The sequence below is a fragment of the Argopecten irradians genome, chromosome 2 (genome assembly GCF_041381155.1).
Source record: "Argopecten irradians isolate NY chromosome 2, Ai_NY, whole genome shotgun sequence".
Lineage (NCBI taxonomy): Eukaryota > Metazoa > Mollusca > Bivalvia > Pectinida > Pectinidae > Argopecten > Argopecten irradians.
The window spans coordinates 44,251,564-44,278,986 of record NC_091135.1 but is presented as its reverse complement, the minus strand read 5'-3'; the positions used below and the strand labels follow the sequence as shown (position 1 = coordinate 44,278,986).

General features: G+C 34.3%; 1 protein-coding gene across 1 annotated transcript; it reads left to right on the top strand.

Annotated features, from left to right (window-relative positions):
* Window positions 1–5,412: 5,412 nt before the first annotated feature.
* Window positions 5,413–24,167, top strand: LOC138315626 (uncharacterized). The gene is made up of 4 exons (XM_069256785.1): window positions 5,413–5,691; window positions 11,076–11,595; window positions 20,062–20,881; window positions 22,033–24,167. The coding sequence occupies exons 2-4, from the start codon at window positions 11,172–11,174 to the stop codon at window positions 22,808–22,810; spliced, it is 2,022 nt and encodes a 673-aa protein (XP_069112886.1). The 5' UTR covers window positions 5,413–5,691; window positions 11,076–11,171; the 3' UTR covers window positions 22,811–24,167.
* The last annotated feature ends 3,256 nt before the right edge of the window (window positions 24,168–27,423 follow it).

Genomic DNA, 27,423 nt, shown 5'->3' with positions numbered 1-27,423 from the left:
TAAAGTAATTGGTGGTGGTACAAGAGTAGTACCGTGATTTAAAGTGTTACTTATCTGTATGCGAATGTCCTGGTATAATCCTTGATCCTTCCAGGTTTCAAATTAACAATAATCACAAATCCACAAGGAAATTGAATGTCCACCGATGATTTGTAAAGTTCCAGGCAATATGAATAAATCCACACAAAGTGTTGTAATAATCCACAGATAAAGTCACAATAACTCTCCCAATAGAATCTTATATGGCGCTGTACAATTCTTGATATGTCTTATTACAGGTCTCATTACAGTTCTGATTAGCCTTGACCAGCTGGAGTATATATAGCTAAACCCTAATTCGAGAATATTGGAGAACCTTCTACTTCTAGAAATATCTAACTAAAAACAGTAAACAAATAAACACAGAACTTTCTGGAAATAGATCATTCTAGATCTCTACTTAAAATGAACATGTTTACAAACATATTTGTTTATACATGATTATCTTCTAGAAAGTTCTATAACCTAAATCAATGATATGACCTTCATAGGATGTATTGATATTAAAGCTATAGGAGTTATCTCCCTAATCTCATAACTACATGTATTTAGTGTCATACATAACACACCCCTCCTTAAAGAAAAGAAAGTTTTCTTGAAAAGGAAACTTTCTTGAAATATCAAGTAACGTTTAAATCCTTGATAAAGCATCAGCCAGAATATTGTCTTTCCCTTTGATATGTTTGATGTCAAGATTGTACTCTTGCAAAGTCAAACTCCACCTGAGAATTCTTTGGTTTTTGTTTTTCATTTTCCCAATGAATGTCAAAGGGTTGTGGTCGGTGAAGACCAACACAGGCACAACTGTAGTGCAGAGATATACATCAAATTGGTTCAAGGCCAAAATCAATGCTAAACATTCTTTCTCAATGGTGGAATAATTTCTCTGGTGTTTGTCAAACTTTTTCGAGAAATAACAAATTGGATGATCAATTTTTTCAGAACCTTCTTGCATCAAAACAGCACCAACACCTACATCACTGGCGTCAACAAACAGTTTAAACTGTTTATTAAAATCTGGAGCAGTCAGAATTGGTGAGTTCGATAGTATGGCTTTCAATTTCTCAAAGGCAGACTTACATTCGTCTGACCAAACAAATTTGACATTTTTCTTTAACAAAGCAGTAAGTGGAGCTGCTATAACAGAGAAATTTTGACAAAATTTTCTGTAGTATCCAGCCATACCAAGAAATCTCATCAGCTCTCTCTTGCCTCCAGGAGCTGGAAAATCTATAATTGATTCTACTTTGGCCTGAACAGGTTTAACCTGCCCCTGTCCTACAACATGGCCTAAAAATTCAACAGTTGCATGACAAAAGTCACATTTCAATAAGTTTACAGTCAATTTCATGGTAGTGAGTCTCTCGAAGAATTCGCGAATCCCGCGTAGATGGTCTTCCCACGTGTCGTGGTAGTTGATGACGTCATCAATGTATCCATCACAGCCTTCCAGGTCTGATATCACGCTGTTAAGAAGACGTTGAAATGTTGCCGGGGCATTCTTCATACCAAACGGCATAACTTTGTACTGGTACAAACCTTGTGAGGTTACAAATGCCGACACTTCTTTAGCTCTTTCTGTTAATGGCACCTGCCAATATCCTTTCAACAGGTCAAACTTGCTTACGTACTTGGCTTTGCTAACTTTTTCAATACATGAGTCAATCCTTGGAATTGGATAAGAGTCTGTTTTACTGACAGAGTTAACTTTTCTGAAGTCAGTACAGAACCGGTATGTCTTATCTGGCTTTGGCACCAGAACACATGGAGAGCTCCATTCACTTTTGCTTGGTTCAATAATATCATTGCCCAACATGTATTGAATTTCTTTCTTTAAATGTTCTTCTTTCAAAGGATTGACACGGTAAGGATGTTGCTTGACAGGTGGCGCATCGCCTACATCCACATCATGATAGATAGCATCTGTTTTGCCTGGTGTATCCGGAAACAAATGTTTAAACTCAAGTATCAAATCTTTCAGTTCATTGCGTTCCTTTTCTGATAGATGACACAGTTTCTTGTCCAAGTTCGCGAGCACATCTGAGCTCCGTAACTTAACACCACAGTCTAAACCTACATCTTGTACACCACAATCTAAGTCTAATTTACAAATATCAGCTGTACTTTCACTTTGTGATGGTACAGAGGCCAAAGTAGCAATAGGTTGAGAGGTCTTGCTCTCTTCTCTATCTACATATTTTTTAAGCATATTAACATGACATAATTGAGTTTTCTTGCGCCTCCCTGGAGTTTGTACAATGTAGTTAACATCATCGACCTTTTTTTCAACAACATAAGGTCCAAAATATCTAGCTTGCAAAGGCTGACTCGGTATTGGTAATAGAGCCAAAATTTTGTCACCTGGATCAAAACTTCTTGTACGGGCATATTTATCATACCATGCTTTCATTTTGGTTTGAGCAACGGCCAAATTTTCTTTTGCCAGTTCACATGCCCTTGTCAACATTTGCTTAAGATTACACACATACTCTAAGAGATTCACTTTAGAATCTTCGTCCAAAATTTTGTCTTTCAAAATTTTCAAAGGACCACGTACAGTATGTCCAAACACAAGTTCAAAGGGACTGAAGCCAAGAGATTCTTGTACAGATTCTCTAACGCCAAACAACAACATATGTATACCTTCGTCCCAATCTCTTTTGTTTTCAAAACAATAAGATCTCATCATATTCTTCAATGTCTGATGAAAACGTTCTAAAGCACCCTGAGACTCTGGATGATAAGCACTAGACTTATACTGCTTGATCTGGAGCTGGTACATGACTTGTTGAAAAATACCAGACATGAAATTCGAACCTTGGTCCGATTGGACAGCTTTTGGAAGACCAACCAATGTAAAGAATTTAACCAAAGCCTTGACTATGTTAGGGGTCTTAATATTTCTGAGTGGAATGGCTTCAGGAAAGCGTGTGGAAGCACACATAATAGTTAAAAGATACTCATTCCCAGACTTAGTTTTGGGTAGAGGACCTACACAGTCTATAATGACTCTAGTAAATGGTTCCTCAAATGCTGGAATGGAATGCAAAGGTGCAACAGGGATTTTCTGATTAGGTTTCCCTACCACCTGACAAGTATGACAGGACCTATAAAAATCAGCCACATTCCGTTTCAACTTGGGCCAAAAGAAGTGATCTAAGATCCTGTTATAAGTCTTGGTCACACCTAAATGCCCTGCCATAGGTACATCATGAGACAAACTCAGAATATCTTGCCTATACCTCGGTGGGACAACTATTTGATTGACAACCTTCCAGTCTTCCTCGGGAGACACATCAGGGGGGCGCCACTTGCGCATCAACACACCTGACTGACGGAAGTAACAAACCGGGACTTTCTCAGCCTCTTCCTCACTCAAAGCCCGATTACACAATAAGGAGATTTCAGGATCTTTTTCCTGTTCTACAATAAGCTCCTCTCTAGACAAAGATGATTTACTCATCATGTCAGACAAAGAAGTACCCTTGTTAGGAACAACTCTATCACTATCAAAGTCTACAGGATTGCTCAAAAGATCACACTTGCTCCCGACATCCTCTATATCATGAGCGAAGAAAGTGTCACCTAACCCTGGACTATTATGATCATCAACTACTGCAACATCAGAAACCTTCTTACTCATTGAACGAGTTACAGCACAAGAAGGGAAAATACCAGGAAGTTCTTGTTGAATAGTCTCAGCATCATCTGTTTTATCAGGGATACTGGACACTAAGGGATCTACCCTAACTTTCTCTCCAGCCAAGTCATTGCCTAAAATGAGCGACACGCTCTCTATGGGAAGTTCCGGTCTAACACCAATGGTGACAGGCCCAGTAACCAAGTCTGACTTTAAATAAACAGAATGGAGAGGCACATTAACAAAACCTAACTCTACACCTTGAAGCAAAACACTACAACCACATGAGGTCTCCTCAGACAAAGGCACTACGCCATCTAATATCAGAGAATGAGAAGCCCCAGTATCTCGCAAAATCTTCACAAATTATTTGGAGTTGAACAAGAGGGTCAATTTTCAGTTTTATCTTGTTTTGTTGGTGTACATCCTTAAAGTTATTCATGAAGTGCATGGGCTAATTCAAGAACAAAATTTGAAATGCTGAAAACTTCTTTTTGGTTATTATTACCAAAATGAATATATTTATCTAATATTTAATATCACCGAAAAACTGAATGGCCAGTTCTAACTTATCTGATTGAAGCAATCACGATCTAGCCCTTTAATCAACAGGGACCGGCTATTCAATAGGCGAAATACAATAAAATTAATACCCTAATGAACGACATTTTCTTGTTGGCTACAAATTCCCTAAGTATAGTTAGACAATGGAACACTTCAGTATTTTATGAAATATTGGATGACTTACTATAAGTTAGTTTAGCCTATTTTGTCAATTGTCGTAAGTTGTGAGTATTTACCTTATCTCTCTTTTACCAACTAGGCAAAGACTGATGATAAAACGATATGTAAATCTACTACTTTTAATATAACATCATCAATATTTGACTGAAATGATAATTAGAACATTTTGTTATTATCGATAAGACGCAATAGTCATTCGGTGCTTCATAGTATACCCTGTGATTCCTGTGTCATCAAACTATTGTTAATTGAGGTTGTGACTAGACCCTAGCTTGATTTTATCGTCGGTATACCAGATTGCTTGCTCTTTCTGAGTGTTTGATTCTATTTCCGTGTTACTATTTAGAAGATATTCTTCATTTATAAGTATGTTTCGTTACAGATGCTCCACCGCCGACTAGGCAGAAATAATATTTATAATTTTGACAATAATTTATGTTTAATAGCATGTATCTATGTTTTTTGCTTTTGGTACATGCGCACTCAGTACTTCAATCCATAGACATTATTATTATCTTTTCCATGATGGCAATATTGTAAAGTAAGGAACTTTTATTACTGAAGAAAATTACTAATTCGCCTGTTTTTGACAGGTAAAAAATACCATTTGCTATCAGTGTAGCATCTTAGTTATCCATTTTCAATAAACGTTGGATTTGTTTTCGGTTTGATTCGTATTAGAAATTAAACAAAAACATATAGGTTGAACTTTTATTTGATTTTCTATATTAGTTGGGTATGTGTTATTTTACATATACCTATACGTCACACTCTAAATCTAGCCAATTTACAAATAACTGTTCGCTCAATGTCAGCTACTCGCTGATATTATATTTTCCCTGTAGATAAGTCCCATTATATTTTAAATAAATAAGGTATTCAAGGCTATAGGAACTATAGGCAGCTCACCTGTGACTCTTGAATGTGTGAATGTACATCGGCGGTGAGTATCAGTCCAGGTAGGGTTACAATGACGGGGATAGTTAAATGTCTTAAGTGATTGTACGTACACTGTGACTATATATATATGGTTAGGTATATTGCTAGGTATGTGTTGCTTATGAAGAGTTCAAAGGAGAAAGCGGACTTATTTAACCGGGGACCTGTTGTGTGTTTTGCGGTCACGTGGGGTGAAAGACTCGACAGAGAGATTATATTGTGAAACTAATTAATGACATTATAAATGTATTTTATGTACACCTGAGACTTGATTACAGGTGAAAGTAGGGACATTTTCCCAGGTGTTCGGTATGACTACTTCATACAAGGTAAGATATATTTAAGTATTCATGAATGATATTCTTGGCTAAATATCGATCCGTTTCATTACAGTTCTGAAATATCATTTGTTTAGCTTTTTAGCATAGTTTTATTTTGAGACATATTTTAGATAAAGATATTTTGCATTGCAAGTAATATAAAATGCATATCTCCATTTTCTCTTTAACCCATGATGAAATATTATCGAGAAGGTTAAGCTTAGCTTCTTATCGATATATATACATTCATACAAAATGTACCACCAATAAGCACAATGAAATAATAAGTATAACATAATGAAATCTTTGCTTAATCCTTCAAGGACATAATCAGTAATTCATAACTTTCATATGTTATTAGGTCAGTGGTATACTCGTTCAGGTAAAGGTTAATATCTATATCAGTCAGTATTATAAGAAACATGTGTACCCCGTACTGTAGGTATAGCTATTACGGCTAGTATACCTATACTACATGAAACATTCCATTACATCGAGTCCCGATAACGAACCACTATCGAAAATTAAAAGGATGGTTTTATGTTCAGGTACAATGTGCTGAAGTCGATAGCATCATCAGATAAGATTTAAAACCCTGAGAGAACATATAATTATAACCACGATGTTTGGTCCTATACTTTCGTGTTTTGAAATTGGAACGGAACGCTATGTCACAAACTTCGATAGGAATTATCTTTTTTCATGATGCCTATCCTGCCTTTGATTATTTATTCATAACTAAGCTCCAAGCTCTTAGTACTTTCAAGTAGAATAATCTTTCGTCTAAACAAGATTTATAGGGAGTTCACACGTCATTTTGTGTGTAATATTCTAAGTAACACCGCGACTCTGTTGAAGCCCCTTTACATCTCAGGGTGACAAAATATCAAATATCATGTAAGATCTATTTTGTCGTGTTCTACTACTAGTTTGTGGTTATAATTGCTGTATAGTGTCAAATTATCTTTCATTAACGTTCAATATAAGTTTGATAGTTCAAAATCTAAAACAGAAGTACCGTTGTATTTAGCCCTAAACCCTTAATGAACAATTGAATTTACTGTCGTGAAAGTGTCGATTTGTTAGCAAACTATACAATGACACTTGCACTTGATGGGACCTGTAACACTCCAGTTTAACTCACAACGGCCATGCATAAATGAAATTTATATGGAGAGGAACACGCTTTGTACAACCATTTTTTATTGAATGGGTATAAAATATAGTAATTTGTCAAAATCATTTCTGCAAACTCTAGGTGAATTTCTCTGAATCCAATTTGATTTAGAGAACTTAAATCCATCTGCATTACATTCCGTCAACTCAAACCATGGTCGCCTAATTGCTGTTTTATTAGGTTGTCAGTGAATAAAATGATTTAATTTTCGAGACAAGGGACGATGCATTTATCTAGTGACAGTGCGGAAACGCCCACTACATTATAGCCCCATATAGGCCAAAGTGGTCCACACAAAGATAGCACTACACGCGACCATCAATGGTTTTGTCATAATATATCACCTCTATCACCGTATCTAGAAAAGAACAATAAAAAGTAAGATGTTTTTGTTATAGTATATTTATTAATGTCCAGAAATATGGACCTACTTAATTTTACTTTTCCGTTGTAAAAAGCAATAATGTACTTCTGAATATCATTAAGATGAACAAAGGATTAGTGTCGATTTGAGCTCTCTGGTGGCCATGACAGGTAAGCATTATTTTTGTTTACAGATACCCGTGGGTTAGGACATCATAATATGACATAATATGAAGGGCAGATCGTAGTCCCTTGAGAGTTAGGGGGGGGGGGGGTAAACAGGACGGTCCATTTTCTGTTTTGTCCAATGTTGAAAATAATATAGATATAACAAGACAAAAATGGGTCACAGTGACCTAATTTTGTAAAATGACAATTATTCTTCTGGTGCCGTAATATAGGCTAAAAATATCACATATGGTATGACATAACGTCATTTGTGAAGTCATAACAACTTCAAAAATAAAACAAAATATACTCACCTTTTTGAGGAAAACATCTTTCATTTAAAAACGTTTAAAATTATATTACAGCAAAATAATATTATAAACACTAGATCCTCTTACAAAACGAAATAATACAGGTCCGCCTGTATTCAATCTATTTGACTCTACCAATTGGCAATACAACTTGTTGAAATGAATGAAAATACGAACCATGGCCTTTCATAGATAGACAATCCTAACTATACATATGTTTACATACCCCAAGCCTTGTCTGGATTGGATTTATCATTAAAAGATAGCATCAGTTGTCTCATTGTTTTCGTACCAACAATAACAACACAGATAGGAAAGGCACTTTGTAATCCTGATGATGACGCAATCTGAGTTAGAACAAATCTATTTTTCTTAGACCTTGTAAGAACGATTGCTTTAAAATTAAAAAGACGATAAATATCAAGATAAACCGTTGTTACATTTCTGAAGGCCTATTTTGATCGATGGTCGATGGTTTTTCACCGGGAACGTTCCTCCACCTCCTAAACCTGACATGTTCTTTATTTACCCTGGCTGTCAATAGGGTGTAGACCATCTAATTAATACAAGAAACAATATAATATTATATGATTCCATTGTTTCCAAGTGCATTATAGCATATCCCATTTATATATTTATCAAAATATATGCATGTAATTAAATGGAGAATTTCTTGATCCTACAACCTCTATCATGCTAAATATGCAAACGATTGAATATGGAAGGTAGAAGGAAACAGGTGTCTATTATTTTTTAAGAATAAAGAAAGCTTCAAATCGGTTCACAAACTAATTATACGAGTAATGGTAACTAAGGACTATCACCATTGACTGACTGTATTGACATTTGAAGGACATAAACATTGTTTACTTTAACAGTTTTTTTGACGGCAGATACACGTAGTATAAACAAAATAAAGTCAGCTGGGTACAAAAAATGAATTTATTATGATACCTTGACCACATTGGTAAAGCTAGTGGGTTTATACAAACATGTAAATGTTTGGGTACACATGTCGACCAAATTTCTGTATCCACCTCATGTAAATTGTCCTTTTAGTGTCAACATGAAAAGGAAAATTGATATGGTGGAAAAAGAAACTAAACATGTATATAAATAACATATTGTTGATTTACTTTTTTGTGATATACATTTAATCATGTGAATAAATGTACATTGTGCAATGTTGAAAAAGTAAAGTTGCAAGGATTTTTAGTTTCACGCTAGTTTTTTAGACGTATACACGTAATTATCTTTCACCTTGGTGTGAAAATTTAGGATGAAGTTTGTATGGGCTAATTTTTTTTTTGAAGCAATATAAGATATTTAATGTTAAAAGTCAGCAAAGACTTTTGTATATTCAGTGTTAATCATGTTACCTGACTGAACTACAGCGTGAGGATCACAAACGATAACACTAAACATAAAGAAACAACATATGTATATTCAGTGTTAATCATGTTACCTGACTGAACTACAGCGTGAGGATCACAAACGATAACACTAAACATAAAGAAACAACATATGTATATTCAGTGTTAATCATGTTACCTGACTGAACTACAGCGTGAGGATCACAAACGATAACACTAAACATAAAGAAACAACATATGTATATTTAATCTATTTGTTGACTTCAATAACATTCTGTGTAATTATTCCGTACAGGTTAGCTTAACCTACATTAAGATTTTTGTTTTAATTTTGATTTTTGAATCTCATTTGAAATATATTGATATTATTAGGTTCAGGCTGTTCCATGATAAAATCGCCCATACGTTTTGTATTATTATGTTATTTTTACGATATAAGCTATGTGTTAATTTTTATTTTGAAATATTCTTCATATAGCTTTGCATGGCACTAGACGATGAATTGTTAAGCTTAGTGTAATAAAGTTAGCCAGTTATACCATTACTATAGGTATTATAGTTAAGCCGATCAGAAACTATTAAAACATTTGACATGTTGATATTTCTTAAAGTTGTCAATCTTTTTATCCTTTTATGTGTTTTTATAATGAATGCGTAAAACGTACCAATGCAAACCGTAATAACAGACAAAACATTAACAAACATTTTAATATCAAAGAAACAATAAAACGTAAATCGCAATTTGAATCTCATGTATGAAGAAGAAATTATGACAACGTTAAGCTGTCCATACGTTTACAAAAATCTTTCTGGTTATTTTCTGGGTTATGCAGATTTAATCGTATGGTTGTTAGATGTATCGGAGAAGTAACAAATAGTTTTAATGTCTGTGTTTACTAGTCAAACTTTAATTGCCTGTGTGTATACACCAATGCCATTGAGGAATAGGAACGGGCTAACTGTCTAAATTACCTGGATTAGTTGACATTAAAGATTTAAATTGCCTGAAAGATGGCATGAGAAGCCATGATTATCAGAGATTGGCTTTCCCAAGAAAAAAGACTAAAAGGACAGAAAGACTGGTGCATAACAAGCATTAAATGTAGAAATTGACTTTCGGTGGAAAGAAAAGAAGAACTAATTAATATGATATCAATACTTAATATTTGCTTTTTTGTAGAAAAACACTTATTGAAAAGGATTTTGTTATTAGAAAAAATATAAAGGTAAGCTTTCGATGGAACGAAGATATCGTTAATGTAGATTGTTTATGATGTTAATGTAAACGAATATTGGTAATACCAGGCTATCTTTACTGAATACGTGATGTTCCTAGGTGAATGTCAAGATGTTGTTAATGATAAGACCATGTTACCGTTAATAGTCTTGTTTACTTATCATTTTCTACACCCTTGGACAGCTCAGGTACTCGGCCAACGCGAACGAAGACGAATGGAATTTCCAATATTTATTTAACGGCAATTATCGTCAAGTTTGTATAGTAAACGAATGTCATTCCGTTTCCTATATTCGATAATGTGAAAATGTATCGTTATTTAATATACGTCTACAATAAATATTATAATATATATATATGATATTATTCCCGGTGTTTTGTGTTTACTTATAAACTTAGTGTGTGAGTACAGGTGAGAGCCGATCTTATGACTGCCAGCCATTGTAAGATATTCTTTATTGATTTATACAATATGTAATACAGTATTTGATATATGAGTAATATAGGCAGGCTTTCGGCTGTGACCTTACATATAAACGTCTAAAGCTACTCTCCTATCACCTTAACGGTTGAATGTTTATTTAATGGCATTTGACGAAAATCTCAGTAAAGGCATATCGAGGGCTGGATAAGACCTGCTTTGATCCACCAGCTACACAACTGTAAGGACCATGCTGGATAACGTGTTGATACCTACTCGAGAACTGAGCTGTACACAAGTGATACCTTGTCATTCTGTTTAATGATATCGTTTATCATTTCAGGACGTACCTGTTGGAAATTGACCTGATCATGTTATAGTTCTAAGGAATCTTAACAAACATCGACGACCGTCAGTCTTGTTCTGGAGATTCCCAAAGATGCCAACTCTTACAGAGAATACTTTCACATTGTTCGTGATCCTGCCTTCTCAGAAGGTCTGTACACTTAGACATTTGGTATCCGGTATTTCAGTCACGGATCTGAAATGCAACTTAGAATTGATGGCTGGATTTCCGGCGCACATATATCGACTCGAATACCCAGATGGAGAAATGCTGGAGGACAAGAAACGTCTTTTGATGAAGAAGACAGTTGATGATGGCTATGTGTTGAGGGTGGTATTGGAAGCTGAATGGGAATCTCTTTGTCAGGCTGTCTTACAAGACAATGTAGAGCTCGCGTACAGTGAATTATGCCAGGGAGGCGTGCCCACTGTTGACCACGTCGACAGGGCTAGTTGTGCCCTTTATATGGCCAGTTACAGAGGACAAATAAGGATGTGCAACATGCTTATATCTGTGGGTAAGTGGAAATAAATGTTAGATCAATCATCATAAGGACTTTGAATAGTAAAATATATTACTGAAACAATTTCAAAATAGTAAATAATTAGCTTGGGATATATTACATCAATTAGAAACATATCTACATCACCGACGACAATTAAGAATAGCAGTCCAAAATATAATTAAAAGCAAAACATTCTCATTTGTTTAATATTCGACAAAATATGACGTTCTGTGTATGCCATTTAAACGTCTTTGACCAAGTTGATAGTTGCACTCTCTGCAGTAAGGAGTACAGATGTTGATGTACAACAAGCTGTATTCTGTCGGTAGTTGTATTTGCAATATATTATTTGAAACCTGGTTACGAAGGGTAAAGTATTCTAATTTCAAACACTGAGCGAGAAGATTAGATATTGATATAAACTAACTCGTATAAGTCAACTAAAATCTTAACATCAGCAATGAAATAGGATAGAGATTCGATAAGAAACAAGAATGAATCAAGCCATACATATTTAATCGCCTATTGCCCTACAATGCTAAATAAGACACTTACAGAAATTCAGATCATAGCCTTAATTAAAAAACTTTTTAGGTAATACGGTAAACCTTTTTCAACTCATTTTGGTTCTACTGTTCGGTTGCTGAAAAAATTTCAGAGAGATATTTTTCCGCGATTCGAGTCACTCTTAAACACTCAAAATTAATCAGACGCAAAAATAGTTTGTTAAGTAGCATTAGTTGGTTTTTAATAGTAAGAGTCCCAGCAAAGAAAGTGATATCAACTTAAAATAAATTGTTAAATAGGCGACTGAAATCAGGCGGTTTGAGGTCGAATATAACATTACCGAAAGAAATGCAAGGGAAATAACTTAGTTTTAACAAAGTGATTCTTGCTTGGAAGAGTAAAGCTTTATTATATGTTATGATCTGTTTGAATAAAGACAAATTATGCGACCGATACCTAAAGACTATTAAGAAATCATACTGAAATATTGATTTCAGTCGAATACACCTTTCTTAGACCAAATCTAGAGCTACATGTAATAACATAAATCTTGGAATGGTTTAAAATGTACATATATGTATATGGAAGTAATTATTTAATGAAACTTAATACTGTTGGCGTATTTAAATCTAAACTTCATTCGAGTTTTTACTTTCCGTGTAAATTTAATTAGATCTACCATATAGATAAATCAATTACATTTTTTTGTACATTGAAATCTAATATCTGCAATTAGGCGAAGCAAGTTATTAGTTATATGTTTTATAAAACATTCATTGAAGATCGTACTTGTGAATCGAATACGGATTCGACCCTTTGACTTAAAGGTTCATAGGATTGAACTTTCAAAAATGTTTGTCAGTTGATCCAGCTTTTGATAAATTTGCATTGGCATATGCACAAACTCTATATTTGATTGGCATGATTCAAATTATACGAAAATGCAAATGCCTTTAATAGGAAAGCTGTAATCATTTCGAACATGAGCAGCCTGTGTTAGGGATTAATTCACAGGTGCACAACCCAGACAGGTAAGGCCAATATTGATCTTCTGAGTAAATGTATAACATGTATAGTGTATTAAAACATGTCCAATATAAGTCTATGACTATCAATCATCTAACCCCCCGTCTAGTGAATGTATGTGAGTAAAAGTTTCATTTTAGGTTTTTGTTAAAGACCCCAATATTGAGTAGATTTCTTTGATGATAAGATATTTTTTGGATATTGATTGGTATTATTCATTTTTGGAATTAATATAGTGATCAATACTGGAGTGACGAACAATGTGAACCTTTCTTTCTTCACATGTTTTGGAACTGTATTGATCGCCATTTATATTCATCAAAAATAGTTAAAACTAATATGCCTTAATTCATAAGTAAATTATAGTCAATTCATAATCGATTGGTTAAAACGAAACCAGAAAAAAAATCAATACACAATTCTTGAAAGTTTCATGTACATAGCTTTACTGAAACGGCTCTTTTTAATATAACTGTAAAACGAATTTAATAATTAGCTTAGCATTATTCTACATCTATTACCACTTCATGAACAGTTTTAAACAGATAAATCAGATACTTATACCCATAACTCAGACCGTCTACTGTTTCATGACGTCTTTCCAATTACCGCTCTCTAGTTGACGTTGTTGCTGTATATAACCTAGCTATACACTGGAAATCTTACATGTGGTTTGTTTGTAACTTCATCTTAGGTTATGTGTTATTCATAAACATTAGTTTTTTTTATTCTGGACACTTCGTGGGCCTTTTTATAATCTGTCTTTTGTTCCTTTTTCCAATTAACGTAGTTTCATAACTTCGTATACTCTTTCTTCAGTTGAAGTTACTTACATATATTATTTGGTGGCTCCTAGAAGCTTTGCAGTTTTCACTTTTAAATTGACATACTATTTTAAGCTCTACATATTATGGCGCCTAAGATTACACTTCAAATTCAAAGAATACGTTTTTGATTTTTCAATTGTAAATTCAAACATGTTTTTATCATGCAGTCATCACGATTATAGATGGAAGTTTAAGATTGGAATTTTATCTTTATGTGTGGTTTCCACTGCTGAAATATTAAAGAAAATGTGAATTTATTCTTAAAATCAATAATTGAACAAAACAAAAATTATGATAAAGCGAAGTGGCCCATGTACTTATGATAAAGCGAAGTGGCCCATGTACCCATTGTTTATCTTTTTAAATACATTGATTCGTTGTAAAAAGACTGTAATCATATATGTTGTAAAGTGCCAAATGGTTATATCATATTTGTTCTTTTCGCGCTAGAACATTTACGCTAAACGTTCGTTTAACAATTGGATTTTATGTGCATATGCGTCAAAATACGCACGTACACAGGGTTTAGTGTTAAACACATAGGACTGATCTAAGAGAAGTAAATGTGATAGCACTGGAAAATAACAGAGCATAACAACCTGCCTTTACCTGTCAATCTAATGTTAAGGTATCAACAGAGACGAGACAACCACCATGATCACGTGGTTTTATCAGTATGAAATGTAGTGTCCATCTCTCCATGTTGATTTAAATAAAGTCAGCACATGTTGATATAGAGATCGCCTATTGTGTATGACACATTGTGTTCCTCACATAGAACCCATTTGTTTCGACTAACCAATAATTAAACATTGATACAATCACTATTTTGTGAAACCATCTGATAATACTGTATGGAAGGTTAAAATACGATAGTTTTTCCCAGTAAAAAGTAATGTGGTAGGATGTGTACATATCTTACCCAGATCTAGACTATCCCATCATTGTTTACCTATCTCTGATATACGTGTTCAGTATTAAAAGAGTCGCCAAAATCATAATGTTTATTGAGCAAAGCTCATTTAAAGCTTTTAACGCGACGGTAAGAAAATAATTTTCACATCCAAAATTGACAGTGATGTTGTTAGAGACCATCGCATATAGTTTCCTAAATGTTGATTTTAGGGTTACTCCGTTCCCCTATACTGTGATTCATTCACGGAGGTCTTTTTGAACCATGACAATAAAATGGAACCACCTACCTTAGTACTAATTCTTTCTGCTCAGATAGACTACGCCAGGTGATCCAGTCTACCATGGAATTGCATAGCATGGACATCGTATATAAATCATATATGTTAAAATACAAAGAAATAATATTAATAGCGATAGCCATGCCTAACCAATACGCAACATTATTGAGTCATCTTCAGCCTTTTTGCCTTTAAAAACATAAAGGAAACATATTTATGTATATAATGACATCTTTAATATAATAATTTATAAACATATTTATCACAAATGTCCCACATATAGATTGACATAGCGTACCAAACCCCTTATAAAACATGAAGGAACTGTATAGGGGTTGCTAAACCTCACCATAAAACCAACAAGTAAAACTTGATATTCCAGGAAAGTATACAATTTAAATCAAAGAAAGACTTAAGGTAGAAAAAATAAGATAGAGAGAACTATACAACAGACGCACTGGTCGGTGAAATTTCTTTGAAAATTGTATTACTGTACAATGTTGAATGATCCATAAGCTTAGTATACGGGGATGATATTCGATAGCCATTTTAATACACAATGTATATATATTGCCATTCAATTCTGACCATTAACATTAAACCACCGTTATATATCGATGATAGACAATACATAGACGAATGGTAGACAGACAGTAACAATATTGACTGTCCGAAGGAACATCCAATGTTTGTATTTGCTTACCATATTAAATACAACAATACGTATGTGAATTGGACAAATTGTAGCAATAGTGACTGGGTGCATGAATATCTGTATGTTTATAGAGGTCTTGGTATATTAATGCTATGTCTCTTTGCTATATTGGAGACTCTTGCTCATTTTATTGTGTTATCGCACTGAAGTAATTCTGTCTTTGCATATTACAGAGTTAGCTCCCTTGCGGGTAGGTATGGGTTGGTACGTCATTAATTTGTGAGCACAGTTCACGTCGTTTTCTCCGAAAAGTATGACGTTACGCTCGCAAACACAATACCTACCCGCAAGGGCAGACAGCTCTGTAATATGCAAATACAGAATAGGCTACTTAACAGATTAACAAAATAGTCTATGTACATAGGCATAATGTCTTCAGATAATTTCACATAGAAAAGGACAAAAAGTCAATTCAGGTCAAAATTCATAATAAAAGGTGTTTTTTCAAGATACCTGCTATTGAATACACTTCCGAACATGTTTAACGAGACAGCCATTTCTGCTCAATCTTTATATCTAAGATGACGTAAGGTCACATTTCGCGCAAAACTGCACGAAAGGGAGAATATAATTTGTATCTATTGATTTTTACCTTAAAATCTCCGCTTCCGCATAAAAAATATGAAAAAAAACATTTTTCATGATTTGAAATCTGGGCCTATAACATTGTAAAGAAATTTTTAAAATTATACTCAAACCCTTTGAAAACAAATTACATTGAATAATCACGATCAATAGGAAGATTCAAGGTACCTAAGGTACATAGGTAGGGTCCACAATACAATTTAAACAGGCCGAGTTGTACACAACACTTATATACACTGTACATCATTCATTATATTCCCATACTCAGTTAAAATACAATAACATTTATTGATCCCAGCTGCCATGTATATATCCTTACAGCTTCAGTTTGTCTTATCAAAGGAGACAGGAACCAAAATTTAATCTTTGCATATCGGTATATTGAATTGCCATTCAACTCATGAATAGAGATGAAATAAGACACCTTTAACTTTCTATTCAATTTTTAAAATTGCAATGTTAGGAAGAGGCTACGAAGTTGTTGTCTACCGCTAAATGCATGGATCACCTGGTATGCTAAATATATACACCCAAGGTATTGGCTTGGGAGACCTGCACAATTATTTGTATTGAAAACTTTGACAATTGTTTGTCTGAAAACTGTACAAACACCACTTATTTATAGTATATAGAAGAAAGCTAACGACTCGGAAAATAATGATCATTTCTTGTTAGAAAGTCGTTTGTGATAGAATGGCTTGGTTCTAAGGTATACTATGGAACTTGTATAAGGTAGGTATTGATTTTTCATATAAAACGTTCAGCTGCTTATGTCTAATGGGAATTTCTGCAAAAACAAATTTCATTTCTTACACTTATTTCAAACCCACTACTGTCTATTTTAAGACAAATAATTGTATGTTATGTTCTTATCGTTGATATCATTTGTCAGAGTGGTTTACATAAAGCGATTTTGACCAATATTGAAGATACCTGTTAACTTTTTTGCGAAATTGTCTATGATAAGTTTGTACTATGTAATTAAAAACCATAGACAATTGATGTCTCATCCAATTTCTAAACGCCGATTTCAAATAACGTTTGGTCTAGCAGTCAAGTTCTTGATCTAGTAATATGTAATGATTCTGTGATTCAGGATGAGTTAGCTGAATCCCTATGAAAATGTTTCGTAGAGTTAATTTTGTATTTTAGCTCATGTGGTGTAATGCCATTAGTATTTTACAAATAAAACATATTGTACACATTTTATGACCCTATGTATATTCACAGCATTTTCTTAACACCCTGATAATGTTCTACTATAGGGAATTAAGAAGATATGCTATATTTATATCATTGACTGTATTTGCGGTATAATTTTAAAATTTAAAATCATTTACCTTTACCGTCAGTTGTCCAATTCTGACTTTTATCTATACGTTCATCTTAATGGGTTTATCAATATATACATAACCGTAAACAGAAAGATATCAGATATACCTAAGGTAACAAAATCATAGCATGAACTTATCGTCGATTACAGGTAGCCAACTAAATGATACTCATGTTATTATATGATATGAAGGATAGTGATGTTCTAGCCGAGGGTTTTACTTTTTGTGATCCCGAGGGTAGAATATCCCTATCCTTCATATCCACGTATGAAAGAGTATTTCCTTTCATACCTCGACGTTTTATTGCAATTTTATAAGTATGATTTCGCGCCATTTTGAAATCAATTTGAAAGGAAACGGGACTGCAAGGCAATTAACCATACATGAAAATTGCAACACAATTCCCGTTGTTTGTATCTTTAAAGAAAAATCCAGGCTATTTACTGAAAAAAAATGTTAAGATTGTATCCCAAATATAGTAATTTTGTTAACGCTATGACGTCACGAGGCTTTAATGCATGGATAGCCATACAATATAGCCTCAGGCGACATGAGTGTATTGCCCTAGACCAGCCAGTATTACACGTGTAGGTACGAGAGAAAAAGATAAGGTCGGTTGAGTTTACGGTCCTATGGACATTTTAAAAGACGTTCTCCCATATGTGAACATGTGTTGCGTGAATGTTTTAGGACGCTGCGGTGTATCCGTGCTGTGTCTCCTTGTTATAGTGTAATTCATGGGGAAGATACCGAACGAGCATGCCCCACCCAGTCACATTATATTGATAACTAGTATAAAGAGATATGGGAACCATGTCATCAAGGAGAGTAAACGTCTTCTGCATTATCGACGACATCGGATAAAATCCTATGTCCGAACCAGACGTGATAACCAGGTTACAGTACATATAGTCACACATGTTTGATAATAATAGAAATATAAAAAGACAAGGAAAAAACCGAAGAGGATTAAAAGACAGATGTGTCATAAAACCTCGAGTCAAAAATACATGATAATGAACAATCTCGGCACATTTTCTTTCACAACGTGATCCTGAATTATTTATTCTTTGATTGTTGTGTCAAGGTCTAGAAATAAATCTACTTCGTAAAGCGAGTAATTTAGGATATCGATAATAAACTAGATCTGCTTGACATACATATACCTTCTATTATTTGACAACGCTCATTTTTTCTTCTATTCAATTTACTTGTTTGTATTACTCAAATTATTAAAAAAATGATTGACATTTGAATAAATTAGTCGGAACGATTTATCGAATCACCTATAATTTGACATGACAAAGTCACTGTACTTTAATATTGACTCCGTTTCCCTAACATTGGAAGAAGTTGCCAAAGACGTGCAAGGATTAAAAAGAATATTGTTTACACATCAAATATAGAATGTCACGTTTGAACTTATATCCAATAGCAAAAACTTCAATTTGTAACAACAAATGAATAAATACAACCACTTACATATTTTACATTTGAAAAGTATATGGCTAAAGCACGTTCAGAAAAAAATAACCTCACAAAACGGTTTTATTATTAAGTGAGATATAATACATGTACCATATTGAATTTCACTTTTTTGTCATTTTTGATAGTAAGAAAAACCGTCGAACTCCTTTTTGCACTTAATTCACCTCGACTGTATTGTTTGAACTTCAAATGTATTTCACGTCAACATAGTTTGCTTGTCGGGCATTTATCATTGTTTGTTTTCCAACTTCAATTTTGAAATTGATTCCAACTGTTTCGAGCCCTTGTTATTTACCAGAGGTCAACACCTTTGAATAGAACATCTCACATTTCAGCGGGATTTATTTGTATTCCGAAATACATTTTATATAACTCCAATGTTACCAAGGGAGTAAAAGTATTGAAATTACAACGGTCAATAACATTAATCAATATCAGAGTTTCTATTTGATATTATAAGTTTTAAAACACAAGAAATACACGAAACATCAATGTGTTTCTGAAATTGATAACTGCTTGTAAAATACAGTCATTTAGTGATAATATGTCCTCAAAACTGTCAGGTCTATTCCATAGCCCTATGCTAGACATTAAAAGTAAATACGAAAAACAATGCGGCCATGTTTTGATAGGGACTTCGTATGTATATAAATGTTCCTTATCTCTTAATATCTTAATGTCATCATGTCACGTCATGTAGGGAGCATATAATTACATCTACTATAATTGTATATCTGCCAGTATCTAGTTTGTATTTGTACAGAAGTTATTTGGTATGATAATCATAACTCTTGTACTTCTAGGTGCCAACGTTAATTGGAAGTCACAGTTTGGAAGGACATCCATCCACGCGGCAGTCAGTGCTGATTGTGTATGCATCCTGGAACTGCTGGCCTCCAAGGGCGCTGCCATAGACACTGAGGATGCCCTTTGGTCCAGTCCGAGCCGGATAGCCGTAATCCACGGATCCACACTCTGCAGCAAGAAACTACGCCTGATGCAGTTGAACCTTAGAGGCAAATCCGCGCATGCGCGAGCGTCTGAAAGGATGGTAGCGAGGCCGCCCCGAATTCCAAGTGAACCTATCCGAAGGTCTCAAAACCTTCCTTCGGATAACTGGAGAAGGCCGACAACCGTCCATGTTAGTTTTCCCGGAGTCGGAGATGTACCGAGGACAAAGTCGTCTCTGGACAAACACATTAACATTGTAGGTACAAATTCGCACCAAAGTGAATGTAAACATTCCAGTACTAGTGGGTTCTTTGCTCCAAATCATCATGATATGTATTTCGAACGAGCAAAGAATTTTTCGAGGGGACAGGATAAGAGACAGCTGTCCCAAACAGATGACAGCGGGAATGTCCTGTTTGGGAAACAACTAACGATTCTAAGATCGAAAAGAGTGCTAAAGTTTGGATCAGAGGACGATTTAGGTAATGCTAGGAGTCACACCCCTGGGAGTCCGAGGTCTGAAAGTTGTGTCACACCTGCTCTAACCATCAGAAACAAATCCTCTCTGTCAATCAACAGTGAGCATTACGGCAAGGAAAATGATACGGGCTCTGGCAAGTCTAGTAACGACAAGAAACCATCGAAATACGTGAGGTTTTCAAATAACGAACGGTAAGCAAATTCTTTGCTTGAAACTGAGTAAGTATCAGCTACATGATTTATCATGAGTTATAATTACAAGCATATAACGAAACTATTTTACAGGAGCTAATTAGTATTTTTTTATCTTTGTAGTATACATGAAGATTGAACTCTGACATGTATATTTTGCTTACAAATTACGAGAAGCTTAAATAGATTTTAGCCGTTTTTAAGGCTTTCGCATATATTTGCATAACGGATATTGTCTATAAAACATGCATTCTCCCTTTGGAGTTTTATTACGTACGAATATATTTTTTGTCTTTGTGTGGTATTAGATTTCGTTTATTTTCCCAATTTCAAGAAACGTTATTTTATGAAAAGTTTTCTTTCTAAATTGCAAACTTGTAAGAGAATTATATCACAATTATTCAACAAACACGTGAATTTGCCAAAATCAGCAAATTTACAGTTTTATGAAACAATAAATATTAGAACCAAAACATTTTCCTGTCATATCAGTACCAGCAATGTCAATATATAATGTCGATGTTAAGCTTGCAGACCTACACAATCGCATAAGGCAAACGATTCTAAAGACCACTATTTGTATAACAGTCACCATTACAATAAAGGAGGGACTGAGTGTATGTGGCTACTATCCAAACATTTACATTGCAATTAAGATATACATACACGCCTCGTGCTTGGTTACCATTTATATCTATAGCCGTTAAGAATACAGACTTTGCACTGCACTTTTTATTGCCATTTTTATCTACTATAATGTATCTTGATGTCATAGTAGATTCGATTTCCCTTTCAAATTAGACGGTTGACATTTAAATACGGGGTTTTGTATTACTGAAGTTTTTGTAATTTCGTTTAACATTTTTGCATTAACTTATATCAACAAAAGAATTCAAAAAGGATTTCTAATTACTTGCTGAGTACAACTTTGAGACTAAAATTAAGCTGCAATGGATTAAATGTTCATTTTGACTATCGATAATAAATATCACGATGATTACTCTTTATTCGGCATACACTGCCTCTATTAACGTTTTGAAAAGCATTATATGCCATAGCTGATTATCATTTATCGAATATGTAATTCACGAGTGAAATAGAATTAATACTTATAAATTTATTTTTTGTTTATTTATTTGTTTATTTTACAGATATTGGACAATCTTTCCTAGATCCAATACAAATATGAGCTCTGAGTCAATCAAGCGCAAGATTCATCTCGTCGCCGGAACAAAGAAAAGCCATCTTCCTCCACAGACGTTGTATAAATATGGCGACTCTCACAGAGCGTGGCTTAAAAAGAAAAATGTTCTCGAACGGAAATTAGAACCAGATTGCTCCTCTAGCGACGAAAGTGATGGAAATGATGAGGATAATAAAGAGGCGTTTAAGAACTGGATAGAAAACAAAAAGCACCCTCCCGAGTCTAAACGTCATGTGACAGGAAATCGACCGATTCATGGCATTATTACTATTGGTAGTACAGAGGTAGGCAATGCCACTCAACCAGATCCTTCGTTTAACATCCGGGCATATAAAGAGTGGCTAGGCAGGCGAAAACAACACGGACCGAAATCACATCGAATGCGCACAATGCAAGATTTCATGTCCCAAAAACGGAAGCTGGAAGAGAAACGGCAACAACTTTTGTTAACTGCTGTGTCTTATGACGAGTGGCTTGAACATACTGGTGAAAAACAAGCGCTAATACGACAAATCCTCAACGCTGACCTGAACCAGCTGAGGGTGATAGAGGAACGTGAGTTACACAAACGTGCTAAAGCATACAGTGTAAATGGCCAAGTGAAGGCAGTGAACACTGACAGTGGGCCAACAAGTGGTCAGGACAAAGAGGCTCTGGGCAAGGACATATTGAGATGTAATGTGTCCGTACATAGGCTTGATTCGGCAATTAAAATTAAAAACTAGATATACAAAAACCACTTACTAAAACTATATCAAGTGCCTGAGAGAAAATGGAACTTTGCACTGTAAGCGACATAGTATAATGTTCTTAGTCATTTTAGTTCTTAGTGAAAAAGACTTGTATTTCTTCAAACGTTACTGTCATGATCCTGTCTAAAGGGGAAGAACTCGAAATAACTTTGATATTTCTATAGAAGGAAATGAAATTTATTTTCAGATAAAGCTGTTGCCACGAAAAAAGTCATTATTAGCATTTATTAAACCAAACATTTAAAAACAAATCTCTACTCTCTCTAGTTGTGATAGGATGTTTAAAAGAATTAACTCGAAACAAAAGCATTTTACCACCGAGATACTTCTATCGTAAAAAGTCCATCTTCTTAATACACGAACATCATTATTTTTTCAGCAAGTTTCATTTTAGCTCCTTAGCAAAGATAGGAACACATACCAGAATGCCGTTTGTATTGAAAAAGTTTACAAAGCGCTAAATTGCATTAAATACAATACGAATGGCAGCAATATTTATGAAATGATGTTCGATATACATTTGTATAATGTTAATGCCCGAGTTTGTTGGATGTTAAGAGTCAATAAAGTGTAATCAAATTCGCCCAAAGTCTTGGCACTTCGAAAACAGCTTGTGGACGTTTTACATCGATCATTTGCCCTGGTCATTTAGCTGAACCAGATGTTTTTACAGAAAACAATATCTTCGCATTTGAAGAAAAACTTTCATTATTAACTTTGATAATAATCTAACGTTGTGCATCTTTGATACTACAGGAGTTACATTTACTGTCGTTATGTCGACCCTTTTGAATATATTATAGCAAAACTGAAGTAAATTTAGTAGAAAACTTGGTGTGCAGAGACTTAAAAGACAGATAGTGATTATATTAGATTGTCTTAATGTACATCAAGAGTCTATGGTACCTGTTTATACATTTTCTCACAAGGAATCTTCAGTTTTGCTATGAAATATTCCAGGGGTGGATAGTAATATCGAAGATGAAGGTTGTGATAGAACAAGATGCAGTTATATAGAAATGATGTGACAATTTGTAATGCAGAGTTATCTATTTTGTTACTGTCTTTGCGTCACTGAAAAAAATTGTCAACGTCATATCTGTGGGAAAATGGTGTTTTCCCCATTAATCTCTATCAACCAGACTCTTATTAAATGCGCTTTCATTGTCACCAATGTTAAACGTCCGGTTGAACAAAACTGTTATGTAAACTGTGGACGCAATATTTTCACAAGAAAAGACACTCTGTATATCAAAATATGAAGGTAGATAATTACTTTCTTAGCAGGTGTTACATCAGCCTAATAAATTATTAAATACAATTATCAAAATACCGGCTTGACTTTTTGCATCAGCTGTATTACGCAGAGCTCATGTTGTTAAACTTCGATGACATTCAACCACTCTCCCTCTACATATTGGTTTGGACAACAGGGATATATTAAAGTCGTATTTCTTGTTATTTTCACCATCACAAACTGTCGTAAAATATACAATGTGTGAGAATGGATGCTTGTACATGTATATAATGGTTCAGATCCATAAAAGCGCCATTATACTATTGACATAGTGTTAAATGTTGAATGAAATATCACACGTTCTAAAACAACCGCCACAGTCAACGCCATTTATCAAACTGTCGGGTAATATCAGAAAACCGAGTTGCAATATGTGACCAACATCATCCGTATAGATCGGAACCTCTCGAGCCATATCACGTGACCAACATTGGCAATACCAGTGCATATACAGATCGGAATAGATCGGAACAGTTTGGAGATTTCCGAGATATTTTAAACGTGTACACGTGGAAAATCAACATCTAAATTTACAAAACTCGGTAAATATGGGAAGTTTAAAACTTAGAGCAGCGATGTGTGTAGAGCTTTTTTTAAAAAATGCTCTTTCTACGACAAAATGAGAAAAAAGGTATAATACTATACAACTTTAAGGTACTATTAGGTCAATGGTTTGTCTACAGTAATCCTGTATTTCAATGGATAAATTAATCAGTTAAAATGGCATGCTTTGAAATATTCTTGGCTATTTCACGGATATTAGAATGTATACAATGAATAAACCAAATTATTTGAAACATTCAGCTTTAACTTCGAAACATATTTTTTGCAATATATTTAAATGGAAACGTGTGCAATGCGGACATAGATAAAGTAAAAAAAAAACACCCATTGTGCGATCTTCACAAGAAAGATATATCCCAAGTAGTGCTGCGGATGACCTTGGTCTAACAGAGTGGAGTAAAGGGGAATAACTCTGATAGACCAGAATGTTTGTGGTGCGATATGTACGCTGTACCCATACCAGGAGCCGATGTCACTTAGGTTACAGAAATGTCAACACCGAGGAGTTGATAAAATTGTTTTTCACGACAAGCACCTAATAAAGTAAACACATTACTCGAAGAAAGATTCCAGTAGTTCTAGACAAAAAGTTGTCTTTTTTCATTGTCAATTGCCAGTGTTCGGCCACAGGGCCATGTATAGTTTCTATATGAAAAAATAGCCAGAAATACATATAAAATAACACAAGGGATTCATCGATCGCTTGCCAGAAATCTGACCTATATTTTTGTAACACGCTATTTTCATACTTAATCGTCACCTACCTACGTATTTATAACACTGATATCTTCATAAAGGTTCAATCTTTTCATCCATACCAGTGTTCACGCGTCTCTTTTTCTCTACAAGTTGTAATACTACTTTAATCGGGACGTGCATTGCTTATTTCGTGCCATTTTGATTTGGGTCTCTGATTTGACACTTTTCAGACCTCCTCTGCTCTTACCAATGCAGGTAAATGTAAAAAAAAAAAGTTCCAAAGTCTAGCAATCGTTCCTTTTTGTTTTTACACTTACCTGCATTGGTGAGAGCAGAGGAGCTCCGAAAAGTGTCAAGGTCGCTGGCGACCCAAATCAAAATGGCACGAAATGAGCAATGCACGTCCCGTGTTAACGTATATCCACTTATTGTACGCATTTTGAGTATTTTAGGTTTCTCAAAGCCAGAAAATGGAATGGTAATTCCAGGATCTATTAGAAGCTAGGGTTCCCGAAGAAAACAAACCCCTTACAACCTATATATACAGGAACTATCCACTTCGGTCGAAGACGTGGATGTAAACCTTAATCATGGGACCATAAGCGTCCATAACACATCAATACATAGTCACAAGATCATGCTATTTTGAGCATAATTTACCTTTTTAAATCAATCCATAGTGAAATCAAAAACAATAAAAGATGTCAGCGGCGTAGCTAGGACTGGATAGGCTTGCATGCCTGGGGGTGCAGGGGGCGACAGCCCCCTGCTCAGGGTCCAGGGGCGAAGCCCCGGTAGGGGGTATGGGGGGCGATGCCCCCCAGAAGCTGACGGGAAATTGTTATAACTATTTTACTTCTTTGGTAACTTTTAATATATATACCAATGGTTAAATGGAGGTCACGATATTTCGGTGATAACCATGCAAAACTAATTAACTATACACAAAATTAGAACGGTGGTGATTTTATATACATGTAATCGTACTCCCCTGACAAGTGGACTACATGTTCAAAAGTACTTCCATTACCCCCTACCCCCATCCCCTGTAAAAGTGTATATATATTATCAAAACATGTATTGTAAATGGTTCATGCAAATATACAAACATACATGTACTATGTACAATGTATATATTCATAAATATTTTTCTCTCTTCAATCAAAAATAAATAAAAAGGAAAAATAAATCTCGACTTGAAAATCTAAAGTTTGAATTTGAAATTATTTCGAATTCTCAAAGTTATAGGATTAAAATTGGTATATTTATATCATATTTAATCAAAGAAAATTGAGAAATAAGATTTCAAGAAGGTATCGTTTATTTTTGGCCATTACCCTTTATTAGTGTGTATATTATGTAAATATTGCAATCTTAAGAGTTTTAAAAAGGCATTTATATATATATATATATAGTATAGAATATAAAAATATGTTTTTCTTTTTATCCAATTAAGATACTCAAATTAAATTTGATAGCTTACTGTTTGTTAAATTTGGAGTTATTCGCATTGAACTCAACATATTAAGGTAATACTACATGTACAATAGTATCTATAAGGATTGGTATGAAAAGACAATAATAAGTCTATACAAGAACATTCACTCATCCCTTCACAATTGTAATACTATGTAAACATCCAATGTACACGTTTAAAGCTTGGATCAGAACTTTGAAGTTTGTAGAATTTCGAATTGTAGTTTCTTATTAAAAAATTGTACACGTAACCCACCATTTTCACAAAATTATGGTTATAAAAATTGCTTACACTCAGTTGTTTATGATTAAGATGATATGCAATGTTACTTGCGATCATTTTCTTCAGGAAATGCTTGATATGTTTCATATTTGAACCTTTTACTCAAATTTAGGCATTTAAGTTAGAATTTGAAGATATACTTAAATGAACTTTAACATGAACTTGAAGACTCTGATTTAAAATAGCAGATATGATCTACATTTACATTTGAATTTAGAGTTGTAAGTTGTTGTGAGTTGTAAGTTGTTGTTGATTTTTTTTTTTTTT